Source organism: Plectropomus leopardus, chromosome 3 (genome assembly GCF_008729295.1).
Source record: "Plectropomus leopardus isolate mb chromosome 3, YSFRI_Pleo_2.0, whole genome shotgun sequence".
NCBI lineage: Eukaryota > Metazoa > Chordata > Actinopteri > Perciformes > Serranidae > Plectropomus > Plectropomus leopardus.
Window position 1 is genome coordinate 27,985,607 of NC_056465.1, and position 22,213 is coordinate 28,007,819.

The 22,213-nt window shown below is 37.3% G+C and overlaps 4 protein-coding genes across 5 annotated transcripts; 1 reads left to right on the forward strand and 3 right to left on the reverse strand.

Moving 5' to 3' along the window:
* Positions 1-984: 984 nt before the first annotated feature.
* Positions 985-5,860, reverse strand: hsd11b1la (hydroxysteroid (11-beta) dehydrogenase 1-like a). Its single transcript, XM_042484076.1, has 6 exons — positions 5,776-5,860; positions 2,853-2,983; positions 2,379-2,582; positions 2,191-2,284; positions 1,336-1,501; positions 985-1,220 (listed from the first exon to the last, which is right to left on the reverse strand). Exons 1-6 carry the CDS (start codon positions 5,858-5,860, stop codon positions 1,037-1,039), a joined length of 864 nt encoding a protein of 287 aa, XP_042340010.1. The 3' UTR covers positions 985-1,036.
* A 1,730-nt stretch (positions 5,861-7,590) lies between these two features.
* Positions 7,591-10,886, forward strand: micos13 (mitochondrial contact site and cristae organizing system subunit 13). Its single transcript, XM_042482262.1, has 4 exons — positions 7,591-7,737; positions 8,197-8,353; positions 10,074-10,131; positions 10,358-10,886. The coding sequence occupies exons 1-4, from the start codon at positions 7,709-7,711 to the stop codon at positions 10,453-10,455; spliced, it is 342 nt and encodes a 113-aa protein (XP_042338196.1). The 5' UTR covers positions 7,591-7,708; the 3' UTR covers positions 10,456-10,886.
* LOC121939129 (spindlin-1-like) lies at positions 10,696-17,009 on the reverse strand. 2 transcript variants are annotated; one of them, XM_042482253.1, is made up of 5 exons: positions 16,921-17,009; positions 16,177-16,215; positions 14,699-14,946; positions 14,278-14,511; positions 10,696-12,936 (listed from the first exon to the last, which is right to left on the reverse strand). In XM_042482253.1, the coding sequence occupies exons 2-5, from the start codon at positions 16,194-16,196 to the stop codon at positions 12,731-12,733; spliced, it is 708 nt and encodes a 235-aa protein (XP_042338187.1). In that variant the 5' UTR covers positions 16,197-16,215; positions 16,921-17,009; the 3' UTR covers positions 10,696-12,730. The 2 variants fall into 2 exon arrangements, with proteins under 2 accessions (XP_042338187.1, XP_042338182.1); XM_042482248.1 differs by having other exon boundaries at positions 16,177-16,218.
* A 1,318-nt stretch (positions 17,010-18,327) lies between these two features.
* Positions 18,328-21,275, reverse strand: LOC121938349 (serine protease 57-like). Its single transcript, XM_042481613.1, has 5 exons — positions 21,144-21,275; positions 20,910-21,063; positions 19,590-19,719; positions 19,195-19,449; positions 18,328-19,032 (listed from the first exon to the last, which is right to left on the reverse strand). Exons 1-5 carry the CDS (start codon positions 21,187-21,189, stop codon positions 18,880-18,882), a joined length of 738 nt encoding a protein of 245 aa, XP_042337547.1. The 5' UTR covers positions 21,190-21,275; the 3' UTR covers positions 18,328-18,879.
* Between the last annotated feature and the right edge of the window lie 938 nt (positions 21,276-22,213).

Genomic DNA, 22,213 nt, shown 5'->3' on the forward strand with positions numbered 1-22,213 from the left:
ACCCACTGAGAAAGTCCTGCTCTGTAGGAAGTCTGCAACGCCTACTGTGGTCGGCTTTGGAAAGACGGAACTGAGTGAAATAGAGAAGAATAGGAGATGGAGGGAAACCCAGGGGTGGAGAACAGTGAAGACAGGAAAGGAAGCAAGGAGGGAGAGAATTGATATGGTGATGAAGGTTTGAAAAATAAAGTCACATCATTCAATCTGTGAACATATGGGACCCAGTTTATGTTTCAAACCAACACTTCAGTATTTAATATAAAATTATTTAAAATCTATTTGCTACATTGGCATCAAATACATGATTTTCTACTAGCAAGGATTTTTCTTGACATAAATGGTCTTCACTGCCACTTCACTATTTTGGCACTACTGCCCTCATGTGGACATTTTTAGGAATAATACATTCAGATTAACGTCTCTTTTTGTGTAGTATTTTTTGTAAGTATATATATGACTAAATGTTTTCATCACTGTTCAAAGATTGTCCTTTTGGACCTCAATGAAACTCTTGACGGGGTGTTCTGGTGAAGGCAGCTTTTTCATGTACTGGTCAATTGGTGATTTTGAGCTTTTTTGATTCCAAAATGTATATTTTACAGACCGGTGGGAGAAAAAAAAACATCCAAAATACATGTCTAGATGTTCTTGTTTATTCAGCTTTCTGTTCTGTAAATTTATCCCCCAAAAAACCCAAATATTTTTATACATAATGCTTAATTTGCATATTTAAACATAACATTTAAGGACAATGCAAAAATGTCTTTATGTGAGAAAATGGGAAGCTTTCATGTTGGTATGTTTTGTTTTGTTTTTACTCTTGTGTCCTTTTTTGTGTGTCTCATTTACAATACTATCTTTAAAGGCAGTTTTCTCAAAATGAGTTTTTTGAAAAAATATATTATTATGACTCTTGACAATATTTAATGGAGTGATTAAAAAAGAGATATCCAAAATTCAAAAAGTCTGAGTGTGCTGAAATAATAAGGCTAAATGTGCAGTGTGGAATATATATTTATTAGAGCATTAATGTTTGTCAGGGGCTGTAGATGTAGGAGTTCTGGATGGCATAGTTTGTCATGGAGGGGAACCAGTCTTTAGTCAGAGTCAAAATTTGGGTGAACCAAGGGTAGAAGAGCTCCTGCTGTCTCGTAGCTCCTGTTTTGATGATGTTCAAGGCTGCGTCTGTGGCAGGGTAGGCTGGCACACGAGTGACTCCCCTAGGATGCAAAAAATAAATAATTATTAATAATAATATGCTCTTAACTACTATGTGTAGTGAAATTTACAAACATCAATATGAAAGTATTAGTGATTGCTTGGACTTGGACTAACCTGACTTTCTCCATAGCTGATTCAGTATCAATGAGCCCCAGTGTGCATACAGAGACGGACACATTGCTCTTCTTCATAGCCAGCTCATGTCCAAGGGCCCCAAAGAAACCATTCAAGGCAAATTTTGTTGAGGTATAGGGTGCCACGAAGGGACTGGGCATTTTACCTGCGAAGCATCAATAACCATTAGACTCAGGTTTTCATGCTCTTTTGTCAAATGTAAAACATTAGTCTATTATAGGCCTTTAGGGGCCTCATTTATGACACTGTTGTACGCGCAGATTTGATCTTAAAGGGACAGTTCACTCTCAAATCAAACACGTATATTTTCGCTCTCCTCTGTAGTGCTTTTTATCAGTTTAGATTGTTTTGGTGTGAGTTGCTGAATGTTGGAGAAGTCAGCTGTAAAAATGTCTGTCTTCTCTCCAGTATAACAGAAGTAGATGAAGATCATGTGATCATGAAGCTCTGGAGCAGCTACTAAATGGATGTGGAGGTGTGATTGTTTAAAAAAAAAAAAAAAGGAAAGAAAAAAAGCCTTTCAGCATGTTTCATGACATTGTCTAAATATTTTTTTTTTTTATTTTTTATTTCTATCTTTGTTTTGTAGCAGGATTTAGGGGCAAATTTAATTTAATTTTTCTCAGAAACTACATTAAAAAAAAAGACAAACGAAGCTACCTTGTACCCTGTAAGTTTATCATGTATTAATTAAAAAAAACCCTGAAAAACAGAGAAGAATGAGGCCAGATGATACATTGTATTTAATGGGTGAAAACAAATACATGTAATAATGTACATGTTGCATAGTTTGCGTTCATCGATGTGTGAATCAAAATGATTTGGCAAACTTACCTAAAAGTGAAGAAACAACCACCAGTGATCCTTTACTTTGCTCTAGGGAGGCCAGAGCTTTCCAAGTCATCTGAATGTAACTGAAGAAATTGACCTTTGGAAAGCACACACACATGCACACACACATCCCAAGATCAGTGACTTCCCCTCATTTTATGTGCTGACAGATCATCAAAATGCTTCACTACCTTCATCAGCCACTTGGTGTGCTCCACGTCTCCCTCCCACATGCTGAAGGGACTCGGGCCGATGTGGTTGAGAACCAGGTAATCCAACCCTCCGAGCTTTTCCAGAGCAAAATCTACAGTTTTGTCGGGATCGGACTCACTGGACATGTCTGCTGCTACGTAGAAAGCTTTCTCGGCTCCCAAACTTAGGCACTTCTCTACCACCTTAAAGCGGAGATCAGAAAAAAATAGATCCATGCAGTTGCAGAAAAGAGGATAGAAAACACTTGTGGCTTAATATGGGCACTTCAGCAAACTGAAAAAATGTGTTTTATTAACCTAAACCCAGACACAGTGTTGTATTATTAACTTAACTTCCTCAAATATACTGTAGACAATATGATGGACACAGATAGATAATAGAATTAGCACTCATTGGTTCGTTTTGTATGTGTAGTGGTTTTAGCTTTGGAGCTGTTTTCCAAGTTCACTGACCTGCTGTAACACTTTCTCCCTCCTTGCTGTAATTACTATCTGGGCACCAAAGCGAGCATAGTGATATGCTATCTGCTCACCAATACCAGTACTGGCCCCAGTCACCATTACCCTGGCACCTCTGAGAGACCCTGAAAGACACATGAAACACACAAAAACAAAGACAAACTCAGGGTACACAGTGGTGTTGATGGAAACTTCATTTAAATTCAAGATGACTGATACAGATTTTCAAATTCTATAACATTGGTTCTTCTTCTTCTTCGCCTGGACAGGTATATGACATAAACCAATTATCAGTTTGTATGGTGATTTCTTAAAAAGTATATCAAGTTTTAAGTGTTTGATGACGTTAAACTATTATCTCAGATCCGGTGCATATAGCCTGCCCATTTTATCAATCACTTTCTGACCTCAAATTTCTATTTTAACATAGTTTTTTCCTTTGTTTTAACCTATATGAGAGACTGTTAGCATTCGAGAGACAGGTGCCCTCAAAATTGCCCATTACTGAATCACCACCCCAACATATCAGCATTGTTCTGACTGATAATCAAAAAAAAATGACTATGACTAGACTATCCATAATTTAAATGTGCAAAAAGATTTATATAAAATGTTAAAATATCCTCATTTCCCTCCAATGGTAGTGGCTTTTTATAAGGTGACATGCGGTTGCAGCTGTTGGAAACTTTACACACTACTCTTTTAACTCAAACCACATCATTTCATTACTTGTGGAAGCTCGACTGTACACTGCTTCCTCACAGCAGCGATAAATGCTGCGTTCTCTCTCTGGTGAGGCCTCAGTCACAAGTGGAAACCATGTCAGATTATTCTCAATAACTAAATTCCCCCAGGGGAACTTTAAACTTTCATTGTCATCATTATTATACACAGATATTTTGAGCAATACAGAGCATTAAGCGTGTACGACATCCCATCATACAGTTACATGATGGACCATATTCAGATGTAGTTAAAGCCACATGGTCCCAGTGCACTGTGGAGCTTTTAGACTGATGTGATGGGGCAGTATACTGAGATTTTTCAAGATAAAATCCTATTTAGCATTTTGAATATGTTTGTTATTGTAAAATAAAAAAATGTTAGCCGCTATTAAAGGAAAAATACATTAAAACACTACTCTTGTGCCAGCAATAAATCAAAACAACACTGATTTTGAGATATGGATTGGATCGTTTTATGATCATAATAATGTTTCCAGCTGGCCGGAGTTAATATTTTATCACAGAGTGTGATAGCATGCATATGAGTAACTGTTTTATGAGGCTTATCCCGGTTATGATCATGATGGGATATCGTTTTTACATGAGCACAGAGAAATCACAGAGTTATTCATATTCCTTCTATACATCCTAGTGTCTTTCAGAGAACTCCAGCCAGCATATTTGGGTTTCTCATTAAGAGAATGTGTTATTTACATGCACAGATTCATAAATGAGATACTCCAAAAACCAGATCATAAACTGGTTATTTGTATCCATGTAAACGCACTCGTTGTCAGAGACACAGAGCATTTGTACCAAATAATATTGTTTGAGAAATATTCAAAAAAGTATAGACTATTGTACTTTGTCCCGTTGCTGTCAGGTCAGGTTGTCCTTTATCACGCTGACACCTCTGCCAAAATATGTCACATAAACCTGTAGATAACCTTGAGTCACCTCAAATAAATTCAAATCTTGTCTGCAGCAATTAGCTTCCAGTAGATTATCAATGAAAAAGAGTTTTCAGGTCAACAGTAGAGATGTGGGATGAGAATAAAAAAAAAAAAAAATGCAGTTAATTGACACAATAATGTTGCGCAGAAAACATCCAAATGGTTCTTGAAACAGAAGAAAACAGCTCCAACAGTCAAAACACACAATATAAATAATGTTTGTTTGTTTTGTTTTTTAAAACTAGATAGCTTATTACTGAATTTGTTTTTTGTACTATATTGTACCACCTAACAGTATGTCAAAAAACGAATTTGTTGTAATCTATATTCATTCATGTTTGAACTCTCTAAATGCCCTTTTTTTCCAAACTGCACAGTAGAATGAAAGTAAATGTGAAAGCCGTTCATAAGAGGAATACATAGTGATTTTGAGCAATCCTTGGATGAATAGTTCTTCATTTGAGGTGAAACAAAAAAGTAGGAATGATCTTCAAAAACAGTGTGTTGAAATCATTTCAAAACTTAAAATGGACTGTTCAGCAAACCAAAAAAGTGGATTTTTTTTCTTATGAAGGGTGAAACATTAGGGGAAAATGTATTGTATTGAATGTTGAAGTAGCAAATGATTATCATGCATACAGCAATACATCTCGAAAATAAAGCATGGACACGTTAAAATGCTTTTTGGGGAAATTGTCTTGAAATTTCACCTGTTCAGTTGTATAATCATAATCAATGTCGTTCTGAACAGGATTCCATTGGGATTTTCAGCAAACCTTTTAAAGTGATTTTGTTATGATGAAATTTCAAATATATTATGCATGTCATTTTGACTTTGGAGGTGAGTCTTTATTTTATTTTCTGTACAGTATGATTTTTTTTTTACAGTATCATAACAGTCAATGCATCTGATGAGAAATCCATCGGGATTCTGAGCAAACTTATGAAAATGCTTTTATCATGGCAAAAAATAAATAAAAGTAAAAAAAAAAAGGGAAACTTTTATTCATTACATTTAAAAAAGTACAACAGATCAACATGTCTTATATGTGAAATTATTTTACTAACAACAAACCCAGTGTAATTTTCAGGAAGCCAACAAGCACACATTAGGATCACTTTGGCAACACGTTCAATGAGATCAAAGTGCCAAAAAAACAAAGATTACATAGGCCGATCTGATATCTATAACAAGCCTATTTAGATAAGTCCACTTATCAGATGTTGTGTCTCTCTTACCTGCATCAAAGCTTGGTGCAGTCCACTTGACAGCCAGGAAAGCCACACATACACTAGTAAATATGATTTTTGTGAAAGTTCCCATTTTGTGAACTCTGCTCAGACCCCCACAGTTTCACAACTGGCTTCCAGGAGAAATACGAGGACACCATTTATGCCGTCGTTCCTCTCTGTTTCCCGTGACATAGTAAAAAGGGTGTGTTGTTCAGATAAGATGTTTATTGAACTTTCATCTGGCAAGGCCGGTGGGGGCGGTGCCGCAGTCAAGACCACTTTCTTCTCTGCCTTTTTCTCATGTTTTTCTCCTTATTCTTCATCTTTTAGGGGGATTTTGTTAATTGTATTAAGTGTGCCGACACCACGCTCTGATTCAGATTGTGACCCGTAAATAACATTTTGCAAATTCTGTTTGTCTGATAACATCAAAGAAAGTCCTTTTGTCTGATCCACTTGATGGATTCATTAATATTGTAACATTAAGATCCTGAATTGCAGCATATGCACATCTTTCTTGTTCATACATATAACATGATTACATGCACATCAGACCCCTCAACCTGACTGAGTATATAAACTAGCTGAATGCTTTCCTGTTATCTTAAGCATGTCATTTACTTATTCTTGAAGTTAAGTATTATTCTGTTTAAAGTGACCTCTTCTTTTCTTGACCTATATGTTTCTAAATGTTGAATTCACTTTATTATTCAATTGTAAAGAAACCTTCCCCTTATTTGATTGTTCCACTCTTCCTCTGTTTGACTCCAAACTATTTCATTGACTTCTGAATTGCTTTCGGGACTTGTAAGTCTTTAGACGTATAAGACATTAACTTTTATATGTCTTATTCTTTGTTTTTTAATTTTTTTTTTTTTCTGTGTCTCTTCCCTCATTTGGTTGGTTGATGGTGTGATTCAACTCTGAGCGGTATGCTGGTTGTAACAGCTATTTTGTTTTTATTCATATTCTTATTTGGCTTTTATTGTGTATCTGTCATTAATGTCTTTAATGTAAACCACTTTATGATTTTTTTTATCTTTTAAAGGTGCTTTACAAATAAACTTATTATTTGTTTGGTTACTCTCAGGGTGACAGCTGCACACAAACAAATAAAAAAACATTAAAAGAAAGCTAAATTTTAAACATTAAGACAAGATAAGAACAAGGTAAAAAACACTGATAATGACAAGATAAAATGGCAGCAGCAGGTTTAAAGTGCATTGCAGGTCAAGTTATTGCTCAATATAAAAACTCCATACATCTGCAGACTCGTATCAGGAAAAAACATTTTTCTACTGAAAACTGTTAAGTTTTCTCAGCAGAAAATGTAATTTCCCAACTGTATACAGACTGTTCAACCCAATTGCCTCCTGAATCCTTTTCCATGGTGCCCCATCATCTGCAAAAACAGATCTGCCAATATTTAGATGTACTCAAGAAAAAGGGTCATTGATCATGACTGAAAAGATTAATGGATCCTGTGGGGAAGGCCTTCAATTTTTCCTCTACAAATAACTTGCAACCTTTACTTGATCTATAACACCCAGAGTCCTTTAGACTTTAAAAGGATCATTCCCTGGCTTTCTTATAAATATTTTTTAGCCTCTTGCCATGAGATGGCACTTTAAACCTGCTGCTGCCATTTTATCTTGTCATTATCAGTGTTTTACCTTATTATTATTATTATTTATTATTATTTATTATTATTATATTTAGTTCGCTATAAATATTAAGAGGACAATGACGAATCTGCGGTTCTTAAATAGCATTAGCGCTAGCTCTTCAAAGCAACTTTATTGACACAACCCGTCTGCGCAGACATCCAGCAGGGTTGTCCTTCAGCAGAGCTATCTCAGTCAGACAGCCTGTAGTCCAGCTTTTTCTCGGAAAAGGCGGAATAACCCTGCGTTAAAGGAAACGACATCGCTTGTGGACCATGGCGGCAAAGATTTTGCCCGTTGTGAAGTTAGTATTTTTAATTTGACCCCTAATTTCCACGAGGTTGTTGCTGCCGTGGGTGCTAGCTATTAGCCAGTTAGCTAACCGATGCTAAATTAACTGTCAGTGTGCCTGAGAGCTTTCCAGCTGTCATCTTCAACCACTGTGCTTATTGACGGGATAGTTAGGTAGTTGGCTCAATAACACACAAAAATTTCTTTATTCTAGATGTATACATGAGTTTTGGGCGTTGGCTTAATTCACATCAGTTCGCTAATGTTAGCTAATGTTTTAAAAATGGCTAACTAATGTCACAATCTAGGTAACTGATCATGATTTGCATTAGGTGACACTTTTAAGAGGTCCACTGCAGCAACAGCAACAGTAACATGTAACAGTGTTTTCGTGCAGTTTGACTTGTCTTTGACTTGCCACTCAGGTGTGTATTTTAAGGTAAATGCCTGATTTCCTTTATTTTATTTTCAGACTGGCCACCAAGGTGACCATTGCAGGAGGAGCTCTGTACATCGCCGTTGACTCTGGTCTGCTGGGCAGCAGCGAGCAGGGATCAGAGGCTCTGGGTAAAGCCAAAGCTGCAATCCCACCCGCCATCGAGGAATGGATGAAGTACTTTGGCCTGGAGGTACAGATAAGATGCACTGCTGAAGGGTAGATCTGATCCTGATGATGTAAGAGGAAGGACAATACAGTTTCACTTAAACCAGCGGTTCCCAACTGATTCAGTCACAGGATCCAGATCAGATAGATAGATAGATTGATTGAATGTCTTTATTATCATTGGACATAGAAATATACAACGAAATAATGAGTGCCACATCTGATCAGGTGCAAGTAACATAGAGGAGACACTTATCAAATATTTGGACTATAGACACACTCAGTCATAGATTAAAGGATGAATATTTGTTATTATAGACTGTATCACATGTTGCACATTGATACTGAATTGCACTTGAGGGTGGGCTAGCGTGAGTTCATATTGATCGGCCTGATGGCCCAGTGGTCGAAATTAAGATTACACTTAGTTCATGGTCCCCACTTTGGTTGAATAATCACATATTCACTATTATTTCACAGTATGAAAACAACATGTTGGCATAGACCACAAAGAAATTAAAACATATTGCAAAAATAAACAGAAAGCATACTTCAAAATTAAAGCTCTATGCCAGTTGAGAACCACTGACAGACACCACTGACAATGCTGTTGATGATTTCCACAGTTAATGAACTAAATTAATGTTAAGTATTCTGCCATCTCATGGCCCATTCATCATGGGCTTACAGGACACTTGAGACAGAAGTCTTGTATGTACAGTTGAACAATAGTGAACAGCTTCCAACTGTACTGGCCTTACATTAGTTTCAGTGATTTAAAAATAAAAAGAAGCAGTAATATTTATCATCCACTGCTGTTACAAGATTTTCCCCCTGAACAAAAACGGATTCATAAAACAAGTTTCCAAATTAAAATGTTCCTTTTTCCAACAACCATTTCAGTCGATGCAAGTCATTCAAAGCCAGCACCTCGGCTCTATCTTTTCTCACATTGATGAAAAGATCATGACATTTTACATACAAAGGACAGTTAAAAAACTAAATGATACTTATCTATTTCTTCCTGATCACACATTGGACTAATTCCACTTTTTCTTCTAAAACAATGTCTTTTTTAGTATTATGAGGCACTATACCAGCTCAAATGTGAACACAAAGAGATCCTTTCTTTGATAGATGGTAAAGAACACAATTTTCTGTAAAGCAGCATTTCACATTTGACAAAGTACAAAGTTTTGGTTTATTCTAAATCTAATTTGCCCAGTTGTGTCTTTTTAAAAATGCCAGTAAAGAGAAGACAACAAATACAAAAACTGTGTCTACAATGTGGACATTTTCTTTCAGTTTCACCATAACTTATGCCAGAAAGACATACAAAAAATGCAAATTCACAATAGCACATCCCTTAAAAACATACATATGACAACAGAAAGGGTACATAAAAGCAGAAATACAGAATGCTATAAAAAAAAAAGTTATGGCAATACACATAAAAATACTTACAACATACAAGTCATTATACATGTCCATGTTCATCAGTCAATAACTAAGTATTAGTGTATTCTTTCTACAAAATACCCAAATTATATGTCATTATGTGTTTCATATTCTTACTCCAGTGTACTGCTGGAGTAATATGCCCACTTTCAGTGAAGCACCAAACTGTTAGCCCTTTGTCATTATTGCCTCTGGGAGCATGCTGCAATATTTTACTGCATGATGTTAAGTGATCAGCCAAAATTGCTTCACATTTCACACATTATCTGGTATTTTCCTCTCCCCAGGCTCAGCTTCCAACGATGCCAAAGATTGAATTCTCCCCCGTTGAGGCGTGGAACTCTGGTGAGAACTGAAAAAGCTTTTTCCTTTTTTTTTTTAAAAGGGAGTGTGTGTGGTAATGTCACGAGTCATGTTTTGCACCCAGATAGTTAGATGTGATTTTGCACATCAAGTTAGATGCAGTGATACAGCTAACATTTCACTGGGGCAGTAATCAGTCTAAATGCTAAATGCTTCGTATGTATTTTAAGTGCCTCAAACCTAAGCTCTTGAGTTTGTTTTATTGCAGGGGTTCGGACGTCAATTTCAGCTCTTTCGGAGGCTCCAACAAAAGCAGCTGGATACACAAATCAGGGTTTGCAGTACCTCAAGGACCTAACCAAGTAAACAGGAATTCTCTGAAAACCTGGCATTTTATCTGACTTTTTGAGTCTTGCACTTGAATGACATTACTTCTTCAAAAGTTGTAGCCCCTCCCAAGAAAGAAGAAACACCCAGCATGAAAGAAAAAAAAGACAAAAAGTTGTGAAAATCAGCTGCAAGGAGTGCCGTCTCCTGAATGGGTACTCAGGCTCTCTAAGTAATCGTGGCATTGGTTGGGAGTTGTTTTGTGCATAATGCTCGGAAGCAAAATGTATTTTTAAAAAATTCAATTTTGTGTATACTATTGGATTTCATTTTGCTTTGTACTGTCTAAACATATAATGCTCCACTCCCCTTTGTTCTCATACCATCCAAATAATGTTACGAAGAGAATGTCTGTTTGTTGTATATATGCAGTTTCACCATTTGTGACTAAATACATCAATCTTAAAACACGTCCAGTCATTAGTTTGATTCATTGAGGCCAAATGTGTGCTGCATGTTGATCGTGGCAGTGCCTTCAAAGAACAAGACCAAACAAATGTGCAAAAATCTTTATTACTCATGACAGAATAATAACTGCTGCTACAACTTCAGAACAGGAGGTGATTTTAAAGCATGAAGAAGAGCACACACAGTCATTTGTAACTCCATCTACACAACACACAAACACTACACAGCACCAGTAGTGGTGATGTACAGCGTTGACCACTTTTTATTTTTGGGTTAATCAAACAGAATCGGTTCTGCCACACACTGTCAATTCTCTACCGTCAAGATGAAGTTTGAATATCTCCAGACACTGTTTAGATTATGCATGCGCGAGTTTTGACAGCTAAAAATAACAGTAACAGTACTGATTGACTACTTTGCTAAGGGATACACTGAGTGACTTGAAGACTGGGAGGGCCAATTCAACGACTAGTGACAAAGTTTGGATGAAATGCATTCTGCAAGCATATATGTCATGTTTGCAAGACAAAGTTATAAAGACTAAAACCAGTGTTAGTTACTGTCAACAAACTGGTTTGTCAGTTGATTACACCTGTTAAATATAACGTTTATAATAAATGTAAATAAACAACCCTTTCACTAAAAGCTGGTGATGAAATATTCGTATAAATGAGAGTAACCACAAGAGGCAACATTACAAGGCATTTTACACAAGTTGTACATATTAAATACTGTCATCTGAGTGTATTGCAACAAGTTTTTTTTTTCTTCATGCGTATGTTATAAAGCATTTATTCTGCCACATTTGCTTTTAAGGAAAAAGCATTTTTTGGGGGAAACTATATAGCGTACCATAACCTAAACATGTAAACTTTATACAATAAAGTGCTCCCCACAAGATCAACAGTGAGCTTATACAACCAATGATGATGTGTAATATTGAAAGAACATTTTCATACTGCATTAAGAGCAAAACAGCACTAATATTAATTGAATGGCTGCAAAACTTTCCTCAAGCTGTCAGTGTCACCGCTTATGAATGAAAACCAAAAAGCAGCCTTTATATGCAATGACTCAATGAGAGCGTAAATAGTCGGAGATACAGTATGTACAATATTGCAAGATGATAAGCCGGAAGGCACTTTATGATTTGTGTGGGATCAAATTTAAATGAGAATTTAGCGTCTGCATCACCAGAGCAAAGGATCCGATACAATGCTAAACATGGTGCAAAGGTGCAAGAGCATATTTCCACATTAATCTAACGGCTTTTGCACATATAAGGGCCCCAATCAGATGATTTTACAAACCCGTTTTCATTCATTCCTTCCAATACTAATACTAAATTTGATAACATGGTTCAATTTATTTGCCCATTTAATTCAATAAATGCCTCAGTGGAAGGTTTCTGTCCCAAACATAATGTGAATATCATCAGTGTCTTCAAAAGAACATTTTAAGCAGCTTTTTTGATCATACTGGAATTTAATTAACATAATTACTTTAAGGACAGATCAGTGAGTATCTCAAGTACAACAATACAAATGCAGTAACAACTGCACTTTGCAGCTGTTGGGCAGTGCAATCTTGGACTGTCCAAACTTAAAGAATAAAGTAGTAGAGCAGCAACAATAAAACAAGTCGACTCCCATCTCCTCGGAATAGCCAAGCATAGCGGTGCTACAGTTCTGCTGTGCATATGAAAAACAGATTGCACTTTCTTCTGAACAACGAAAGCATATTAACTATTCGACCCTGCCATGGCTTTGGATAACAGATTAAAACGATGAGTGGAACAAAAGCAGATGGCGGGAGGCTGGAGAGTGAGATCAAGTGTCCACTATCTCTAGGTGGTTTTCACCAGGTCATAGACATGGATATGAAAGTCATCGTCATATTTGATGTAGTAGACAGAGGGCTTGGCTGGGACCTGGTAAATGACCAGGCCTGTTCTCTTCACACCCTTGTCAGTAACATACTCCACCTGTTTCCCCACCAGGCTCTCCGTCTCTTCTCCTGGCTTCCTGTCCGCAGGCAACAGGTGCTTGTTTTCTGAGGAGTGAAACATTATAACATTACATCCGAGTTAATTTGAAATGTGCTTGTGTGTGACTCACCAAACACTGCCTACTAAAAGTATCTAAATGTGGCTCTGAAATAATGTTTGATTATTTTTCTAAACATACATGAAAAGTACTGAAACTTGAGGTTCTGCGTTATTCTTTAAATGAACCATCTCATCATTAATCTTTATAGGTAAATGACAAAAAGTGCTTCCTGTCTCACTGGAAGTCCACAGCCCATTCGGTCCTGTCTCTCAGTCCTGTCTCTCTTAATTTCACCATTGAATACATTTACAGACCCAGAAATTAAAAAAAAAAATTCTTCAGACTTGTAAAGACTTTTTCCAGACAAGTGTAAGAATCCTTACTGTAATCTGTTAACTGAAAATGATCACGGATACAAAGCTTTAACAGACTGAAATAACAAACTACAATTGTTTCTTGCATGATGCATCAGTATTCTGATATTTCAAAAAGGGCCCTGACACACCAAGCTAAAAGTCACCCTTTTTTGGGTGGTCTTTCTTACTCTTTTGGCACTAATCAGTCCCTGTCGGCCCTTATCGGCTTTTTTGGCAGATTTAACATGTTGAATCAGCATCAGTGAATGAAATCACTCTGGCAGTTCAATTCAGTGAAAGTGAGGAAAGTAAAAAAGTGGCTAAAGTCAAAAGTCGTGAGAACAAAAACTTGTTACATAAGGTAAAATAAATTTTTTAGTCACTGAGCTCTAGCAGAAGTTGCTCACTAGTACACAGTAAATATTCTTTGCTCTTTCAACACACGGTTGTGCTCTTTTCCCTTTTTTAATGATGCATGCAGACAACCACCAGTGGCTGCTGTGGAGAGTTATTTCCTCTCACGCAGGAACAGAACTTCTCGTCAGCTGTAGCCTTTGCGGTGTGCTCAGATGCAGATCTGGGCCCTTAATTTCTCACTCTCTCAGTCACACTTTATTCAGTGTTATTGTGAATGTTTATGTGCAAAAATCATTTGAATATTGTCAAATTAGATGCAGCAATTCATTCATGTTTAAACAAAGCCATTAATTCTAGAAGAGCCGCTCAGAAACTGTTTTTTGGGTTGTTTTTTTTTTTAGAAATGTAATTTTTCAGCAGGGAGTTGAACCCTTTGATGAGGATCAATACAGATATCCATGGTAAACTCACATGGTATCCATGCAAAAAAGACTTTGCAATCCTCAAAATCAATTATGTCACATTGCAGTCACTTTAATCGTATTTATTAAGCTTTAGGGCAAAATCACTGAAGACTTAATAAAGCTTTGTTAAGTATCAATCTGTCTTTGTTAGAGACAAATCACCAGTACCTGCTTCAGGCAGAATCCTGAGGTCTCCATCAGCATAGTCGTCCCACAGCTGGTACATATAAAGTACGGGGTCCTTTTCATAAGTGATATAATACCAGTTGGTCATGACTGGAGCTCTGGAGAGGACCATGCCCCTCCACTCGTTCTTCTCTCCATCCTCTTTTTCAAACAGATGCTCCACAGCTTTGCCCACCAGCTCCTCTGCCCCTGGAGGCATCTTGATCTTGTTGTTTACTGTGGAGACGCAGCAGCAAAGGATGTACAGTAAAAAAGTGAGAAACATGGCTATCTGTGCAAAAAAGCGCGTCACTGTTACATATTTCACACCTTCATTATATGAGAGACGTTTGTCTTAGTTGACATCAGGGTCTAAAACATGAATTCAGCTGGCAAAGGTAACAAGAGTGGCTCGCTAACTCACCGACGCTTTCCGACAGGACCTGCAGATTCGACACTCTGTCGTCCTTGAACAGCTCGATGCCATAGACGCAGTCAAAGCCGTCATACTTCACCATGAAGAGAGAAGGGTTAACACTCAGCCTGTCGAGTACTGTTCCCTTCCATTTGCTCTGGTTGCCCTTCTCACGCCAGTTATGCTGAATACGGACTCCCAGAATGCTGTTGGGATCCGGGCTCAATGTGTCACTCAGCTCCCCACTACTCCGCTTTCTGGCAAAACAGGATAAATATGCATGTCTGCGTTACCAACACCAGAACTTACTTTACTACTTCATACAGCTGATTATATAAAAAGAATGTGATATTGTTTTATTCATTAATTACAGACGTAAATCTATTATAAGATATTGGTAACGGTCCAGTGTGTTGGATTTAGGAGGATATATTAGCAGAAATGGATTATAATATTTTCTATTTTTATATTCTTTTGTTCATAATCGCCTAACAATAAGAATTGTTTCATTTTTATTACCATAGAATAAGCCATTTATTTTGTCAAAGGGAGCGGGTTCTGTGAAAATCGCTGTGTTACACCACTATATTTCTACAATAGTCAGCAAAGGACAAACCAAACCATAGAGCCATTTGTGTTTTTGTATCAGCAACCAAAGTTAGCAGTAACGCTGCGAGAACATTAGAAAAACATCAGATTTTCTTTTTTTTTTTTTTAGCATGAAAATTCTGTGTTTTTACTAGTTCACATCACCATATCTGCTCATTTTGGAGAGGAGGAGACCTCTGCAGATAATTCAGCTCCCAGTAAAAACCTCCTGAACATCTGTATCTTAAGTTATTTGAGAAAAAAGGTGCAGCACACACAAATAGGTGTCTCTGAAACCGCTAAATAAAACATTGATTTGTAACATGAAACTGCTTTACTCCGTGTTTTTAACGGTTAAAATCTCTTGGTCTTTTTGTTTTGGAGAGGAGGAGACCCCTGCGGATAATTCAGCTCCTGATTAAAACTTCTTGAACATCTGGATCAGAAACAAGATAAGCACAATTTCAGTTATCAAAAAAAGGGTGAGCTCACAGATCTGCAAGCGGGCTGTTGACATGCTTAACAGCATCGGAGATACATTGATTTGTGATGCGAAACTGTTTTATTCAGTGTTTTTACAGAGTTTAATCACCTGGTCCATTTGTTTTGGAGAGGTAGAGACCTCTGCAGGTAATTCAGCTCCTGGTAAAATCCTCCTCAACAACAGCCACTACAGGAAGTCTACCCAGGAGAAGTTTCAGCTGGTTGCAACAGCTAGATGCTACTAAATCCCCTAAATCTTTCACACTGGACCTTTAATTCCAGAAGTTTATACCTGGATAATTAACTCTCTCGTGTATCTGTTTGTGACATTATAGCTTTACTATTAAATTACACACTAGAACCACAAATTAATGGCATCGTGAGGTGTTATGTACAGTAGCTTTGCATCTACGTACCTGCCCCTTTTCTTGGACATGCCTCCAGAAAGTCAAAGGCTACTGATTAAAACAAAAACAGGGCAAAGTTCAGTCATTAGTGTGAGTGAATAAGACAGCTGCCAAACTTCACATGTACACTGTATGCCACAGCATGAGGAAGGCCTCTGCTTGAGCTGAGAGGCTGGTCTGTGTGAGGAGGCTTGTGACAGGCTCAGCAGAGACTGACAACCCCAGCAGCCAATAGATTAGCATGATGGAATAACTTCCTGGGTATTTACTTTAACTACACAGATATGGAGGTCACAGTTTGTAATGCACAACCAAGTGAGATGAGACTGTGTCGGTTGTCATATTTATTACACGCAATAAAAAGACATTTAAAAAAACATCTGGCTGCTCCTAGAAAACACATCAGCCGTTTAACTGTATCTGACGAATTACAGTATGTAACGTTAGCCGCTTACATTTTAGTGCTAATAACTTGTACATTAGCAACATACATGTCAAATATGACGAGGCAAGCCAGATAAACTACGCCATAACCCTTAACACCTGTCCTGGACTAAATCCAACACACCTACACCTCACATTAATCAATAACACTGACGTCCTGGCTCTACCTCAATGCAGATGTTACTGTAAGATAAGTGGAGTCGGCTTAGCTACATCGGCTCCTCGGTGTCGCTTACAGCAGGTAACAAACACCGGCTACAACCGGGTGTCAACGGCTTTTATTCTCCTCTCGACACACATCTTCATTACCTTTACGCAGATTTCATATCAGTATTGTTCACTTCGTCTGGCAGAGAGACGCTGCCACACACCAACCCGCCTATGTAAATCTCGCGAAACCTGTGGAAAATGGGAGTTAAAGACACGAGACTCAAGTTCCCAGCGAGCCTTCGCTTGCCGTTACATCAGAGGTGGACGTGAACGTGCGCGCAATGAACACTGGGAGTTGGTGTTTCAAAGGCAATGATGTGGACTTTTTACGGTCGAAGTTACTCAGGTGCTTGCTGCGTGCTGCTGCCGTGTTTTCGGAAATAGCGTAATTACGGTATTAGTGCGCATAATCGGTATAAAATACGTAGATAACACATATGACCACAGCATGCAAAGGGAGGTCGGGGGTTTCTGTAACGCGAGAGTTGCCTTGAATTTGACTTAAAGAGGCAGACACCTTAATAAGAGATGTATTAACCTTTGAAACCCGGGCAAGGTGTTTTTTTTACCCTTCCAAAACATGATAAGAAGGCAATGAGAAACTTAATATTAAAAATGACCCAGAAATTTGCAAGAAATCAGTAAAAAAAATTACAAGAAAATTACAATTGGCCAAATAAAGTAAAAGAGCAAATACAGAAAAAAAGTACTAAAATAACAACAACAATAATAATAGTAATAACGACAATAACAATAATTAGAATAATAATAAATTTAGTTTTCTTAATAGTTTTCCTAAGTTATTTGAATTTTTAATACTTTATCTCCTTTTAAAGCTATATTTTAAAGATTGTTTTCTTGTCACCTTTTATTAATTTTTCCACAATTTGTAGGACATTTCATTTCATGTCAAGAAGCTGATTGCCTTTTTTCCCTTGTTTTTGAAAAAAAAATCCAATTTGCTCAGTGTTTAAAAGGTTTACATGCCTATGAAAGGCATCTGAATGCAGCACAGAAAACTGATGTCAGTTCGGGTTTCAGAGGGTTAAAGTTATAAAGCAGCCTTAACTTTAGGTGTAAAGTTATTATTATGTTTCCACAATTCTCTTCCTTTAGCATTTAAATGTCAGGTTTATAACAGCATTTTGCATCTTGAGTTTCAGAAAATCAACACGACACTAAAATGCATGATGCACATTGTGTTCTCTACAATACTGCTACAAATACCCTTTTCTCTTCAAAATTTGTGCATGAATGTGTTTTGTTTTACATACACAGGAAAACCTGCCAAAAATAGTCAAATAAATAAAAATAATAACTGCTGTCCCTTTGTTAGTAGACTTGAGCACACACAAGAGTTTCTGTGTGGGTTTTTGTATTTTGTTCTGTTTGGCTTTGTTTGCACAACGTCTCCAGAATGCATCATGCACTATCTTGTGAACTTTTATTATCTTTAGTTCATTATAAAGTTGCATAATCTGATTGTAGCTTACAAGTTATCGTCTATGCATACACATGACTCAAACAGTTTGCATCCTCTCAGGCTTGACTTGTGGTTCAGCTGAATACTACGCCTGTGCAGCTGTTCAGATACCTTTATCATTTGGCAAATGAATCAATGACATGTATGCTGCAGAAACAAAGCAACCTATCAACTAAATATGCAAACATGAACAAAACTTGACCCATAAAATATTTTTTTCTCAAGAACTGTAATGATAGAATTAGTAGCTTTATCGTGGTGTCACAAAAAAATGAGTGCACTGGAATTTACCTCACTTTTTCAATTTAATTTTATGATCACATTCAGCCTAGCATGTTTTTGAAAGTTCAGAATTTAAAAAAGTCTTACCCAATCTATTTGAAATGCATAGTGGTGCAGGAACACAATATGAAAGATAGGAGTGACAAAAATATTATATATCACCTCATCTCAAAAACCACAGTGCAGCATTGCTAAGCAGATATCACACAACACTACGTGTTTGACTGTCACAAAGAGCCTTGTCTTAAAAAGTACATCCAAATCGAGTATACTGACACATTCAATATATATGTCTAGTTGTTGTTCAACACGCTTATAATCCATTCCCTGAAGGATGATGCCCGTGTGTAGACATCAGGGGTCCTGGGGTCTCCGCATCGCCGTCCAGAGAAGGAGACAACGCCTGCTGCAGCTCCGTCACACACTAATGGACCACCTGAATCCCCCTTGAACAGAAAAGTTAGGAGACACTTAACAGAAGGTGTACTTTTGAGTCCTGTCTATTGACAAGACAACCTCAGATTTTAAGTAGATGTTTAGTTAACATTAAAAGACAGCTCCATCCTGTGTAAGTTTTACGCCTATGTCTTGCCAGTGTGCTCTCTTACCGAGCAGAAGCCTTGAAAAATGCGCCCCCCAACTCCACAAACCATAGCCCTGGTGATGGGAACACCTCTCCATCTCCTACGACATGTCCCCCGTGACAGGGTGGTTACATTGACTTCTTGAAGCCTGTCTGGTATGGTGCCATTATCCCCCACGTCCCCCCAGCCAGCAGTGAGGCACAGACTGGATGTTCTCAGTCTGCCTCTTCTCAGAGAAATCAGCTGCACTGCTTCAGTCAGCTGGGCGCTACCATTGAGCTGAGACAAGAAAAATAATGGTAGAAAATACATTTGATTTTTGTGACATTATAAATTATTAAACTAGAAACACAAAATGGGACTTGGGACTGTTTAAAATCTGATATCGTTTAGTACACAATGACTGTAACTGTCCTTACCTTCAGGAGCATGATATCATTTGCATGTCCGTCATAATCTGGATGTGGAATTGATCGGCTTGTGTTGAATTGCTGTTTTGTAGTCTCATTAGCAGTCAGGGAGTCAGCTCCAAGAACAACTGTGTATGGGCTGAAAAAATAACAATTCAATAGAGAAAGGATATTAGATATGATTTTGAGGCTGCTAATAATATCTCTTGTAAAAACTCATTAGCAACATCATGACATCATCACTACCATGAAGGAGCACAACATAGCAACAAATTCTGGGCCTTGTGCATAAGCACATGAGCGGTTTCTGTTGCCCCCGTCCTTCCAGTCCTGATCCATGTCTCTGTCACTTTTTATGCATTGACATTACATTCAACAGTTGTGTCTGGTTGCTTTTGGATCTGGTTGTCATGATAATGTCATCATAACTGTGTCACAAATGTTTTTTTTAATATCAAAATGCTTTCTTTCTTCACCACAGTCGTTAACTGTTTTGGTAAAGGTGACATTTCAGTATTGTAATATTAAAGAAAAAATGTGGTCTGTAGACTAAACATATTATAATACAGTGATAGACAGAGATAATGGAAATGTGTTACCTCTGGTTGACAGAGAAAGGAATCAGTTACATTCTGATGTGAGATTTAAAAGTCTGTAATGAGTGATTTTAGTTGGCTAATATAATTTCATCACAAAGTTGGGTCAAATGTGAGCAAGGTTGGTTGGCACACTCATTTTTGTGGTTGTTTGGCCAAACAACTGTAACAGTTGTAACTGTATCTATATTTTGAGAGATTAAAACTATTCTGATGCATTTATATTGTTAGTTTATTACTCTTATTTTGAATTGTTAGTTGCACAAGTAATGAGACATTCCTACTGATGAATTGCTCATAATGTTTGGTTTTTGAAATGGGCAGATATTGAATTAAATGCTCATTATTTCAAGCTCTTGTTTGAATAAATGTTCAAATTGTTTCAATTGTTTGTTTTTTCATTTTGATTTTGGGGGGGGGGTAACCATAGCATTTTAACATATTGTGCCAATCAACCCCATAACCCTGTGTGCCAAACAAATGCACAACATGACTTAAATCAAAAAGTAGCCTCATTTTAGAAGTTATGCCTGATTATAAAAAACAAATGCATTTACAGCTGAGACCTCAAACTTTCATTTGCTGCTGATTAGAACCTTCTAACATAAATAATGACTGAGAAATACAGCAGAGTTTGCAAAGTTTGCAAACCAACCCTGCAAGTTTATTTTTACACATGAAACAACTGACAGTATGTGAAATAGGAAAATCATAATGGTTTGTTTTTTCTTACATGCGTAGCTGACAATGTGCTGCCGTGAGCACAAAGTCCTCTTTCACCAGGGCTCCCCCACAGATGTGGCGGCCTTGAACCTGCAGCGAGGCCATATAGGGGCGCGAGTGGGGGCCAGCATCTCTGCCTCCGACAATATGAGTACCATGAGCTCCTGAAACACAAAATAATCATCCATTATTTACTCACGTTTATCCGATGTGGATGTGTATGTCTTAACTATGCATAGCTTACCATTTAGGACAAAGAGCAGCAGGAGTATGACACCGCTTGCCATCATCTCTGGTCAAACAAATCCACACCTTCCTCTCATGGTCTTATGACTTTTAGAGAAGGAAAAAAAACTTACTTTTTTGTGGCCTTTATTGCTTCAGTGTGTTCGTCAACAGGCTGCTTAGCTTTTAGTGAAGTTGTTGGTGGGATTACAAGAAGTTTCACAACAGATGTTTTTCAAAACAGGTTTTCATAATTGATGCAGTAAGAATGTGGTGTTAGAGTTACAGCAGATTTAGTTTGACACTTGTTGAGCAAAGGCGAACATTGTTGGATAAACAGTAGTTATTGTCTAAAAAATACATTATCAAAGGCAAAAAGAAAAGAAAATGCAATATGTTTGTGGGTGTGTGCTTCTGAGAAAGTTGGTTCATTCTTTCGTGTTTGTGCTTAGATTTAAATCTTGTGTTTGTGGACTTGTTACACTTTCCTATCTTATCATTACATCACATTTCTGTCAAACGTTTGCTTAAGACAGAATGTGGTTTTTGTTATGCAATGTGCTGCAGACACAATAATTCTGCTCTTACATGCAACTGAATCTCTCAGCCATGTGGGTTTGAAAGCATCATTTAAAAACAATATTAAGTGTTGGTAAACTGTTGCCATTTTCAAATTTTAGCAACACTGAGATCAACTGCACACTAGAAAAATAACCTTTGCATTTGTTTATTGCCTTAAATATCATTTTATATGTCCTGATGAAGAATGTCACACAATAATACACCATTTTAGATGAGGTTTTGTTTGTACACACAATTGCCGCATTAAGCAGCGTAACTGATAATGCCTGTTTGTTTTATTAAAGTAGTTGTAGATCAATGTTTAACCTTATGCAGGGTGGGGAGTGGATGATGGGGTGACAGGATTTTTTCTTTTTATCTGACGTTACTGTGTCTATTTGTAAAGCATTTTGTGCTACAATGTTTTTTGTATGAAAGTGCTATATAAATGAAGTTTGATTGATTGTATTTCTATGAATTTAATAAGAAAAGCACAGATGCAACACAGCGGCTCTTCTGTGTGGATCT

What these genes read in the sequence shown, in the direction of transcription:
- hsd11b1la (XM_042484076.1), bottom strand. Translation starts at nt 5,860, where the DNA reads ATGGGAACTTTCACAAAAATCATATTTACTAGTGTATGTGTGGCTTTC. An exon ending in GGGAGAAAGTGTTACAGCAG is followed by an intron (nt 2,583 to 2,852) that starts GTCAGTGAACTT and finishes CTCCGCTTTAAG; the next exon opens with GTGGTAGAGAAGTGCCTAAG. An exon ending in ACACCAAGTGGCTGATGAAG is followed by an intron (nt 2,285 to 2,378) that starts GTAGTGAAGCAT and finishes TGCTTTCCAAAG; the next exon opens with GTCAATTTCTTCAGTTACAT.
- micos13 (XM_042482262.1), top strand. Translation starts at nt 7,709, where the DNA reads ATGGCGGCAAAGATTTTGCCCGTTGTGAA. An exon ending in TGAAGTACTTTGGCCTGGAG is followed by an intron (nt 8,354 to 10,073) that starts GTACAGATAAGA and finishes TCCTCTCCCCAG; the next exon opens with GCTCAGCTTCCAACGATGCC. An exon ending in CGTTGAGGCGTGGAACTCTG is followed by an intron (nt 10,132 to 10,357) that starts GTGAGAACTGAA and finishes GTTTTATTGCAG; the next exon opens with GGGTTCGGACGTCAATTTCA.
- LOC121939129 (XM_042482253.1), bottom strand. Translation starts at nt 16,196, where the DNA reads ATGTCCAAGAAAAGGGGCAG. An exon ending in ATGTCCAAGAAAAGGGGCAG is followed by an intron (nt 14,947 to 16,176) that starts GTACGTAGATGC and finishes CTGTTTTGCCAG; the next exon opens with AAAGCGGAGTAGTGGGGAGC. An exon ending in CAGGATTCTGCCTGAAGCAG is followed by an intron (nt 12,937 to 14,277) that starts GTACTGGTGATT and finishes TTCACTCCTCAG; the next exon opens with AAAACAAGCACCTGTTGCCT.
- LOC121938349 (XM_042481613.1), bottom strand. Translation starts at nt 21,189, where the DNA reads ATGATGGCAAGCGGTGTCATACTCCTGCTGCTCTTTGTCCTAAATG. An exon ending in GCACATTGTCAGCTACGCAT is followed by an intron (nt 19,720 to 20,909) that starts GTAAGAAAAAAC and finishes TTATTTTTTCAG; the next exon opens with CCCATACACAGTTGTTCTTG. An exon ending in ATGATATCATGCTCCTGAAG is followed by an intron (nt 19,450 to 19,589) that starts GTAAGGACAGTT and finishes TTCTTGTCTCAG; the next exon opens with CTCAATGGTAGCGCCCAGCT.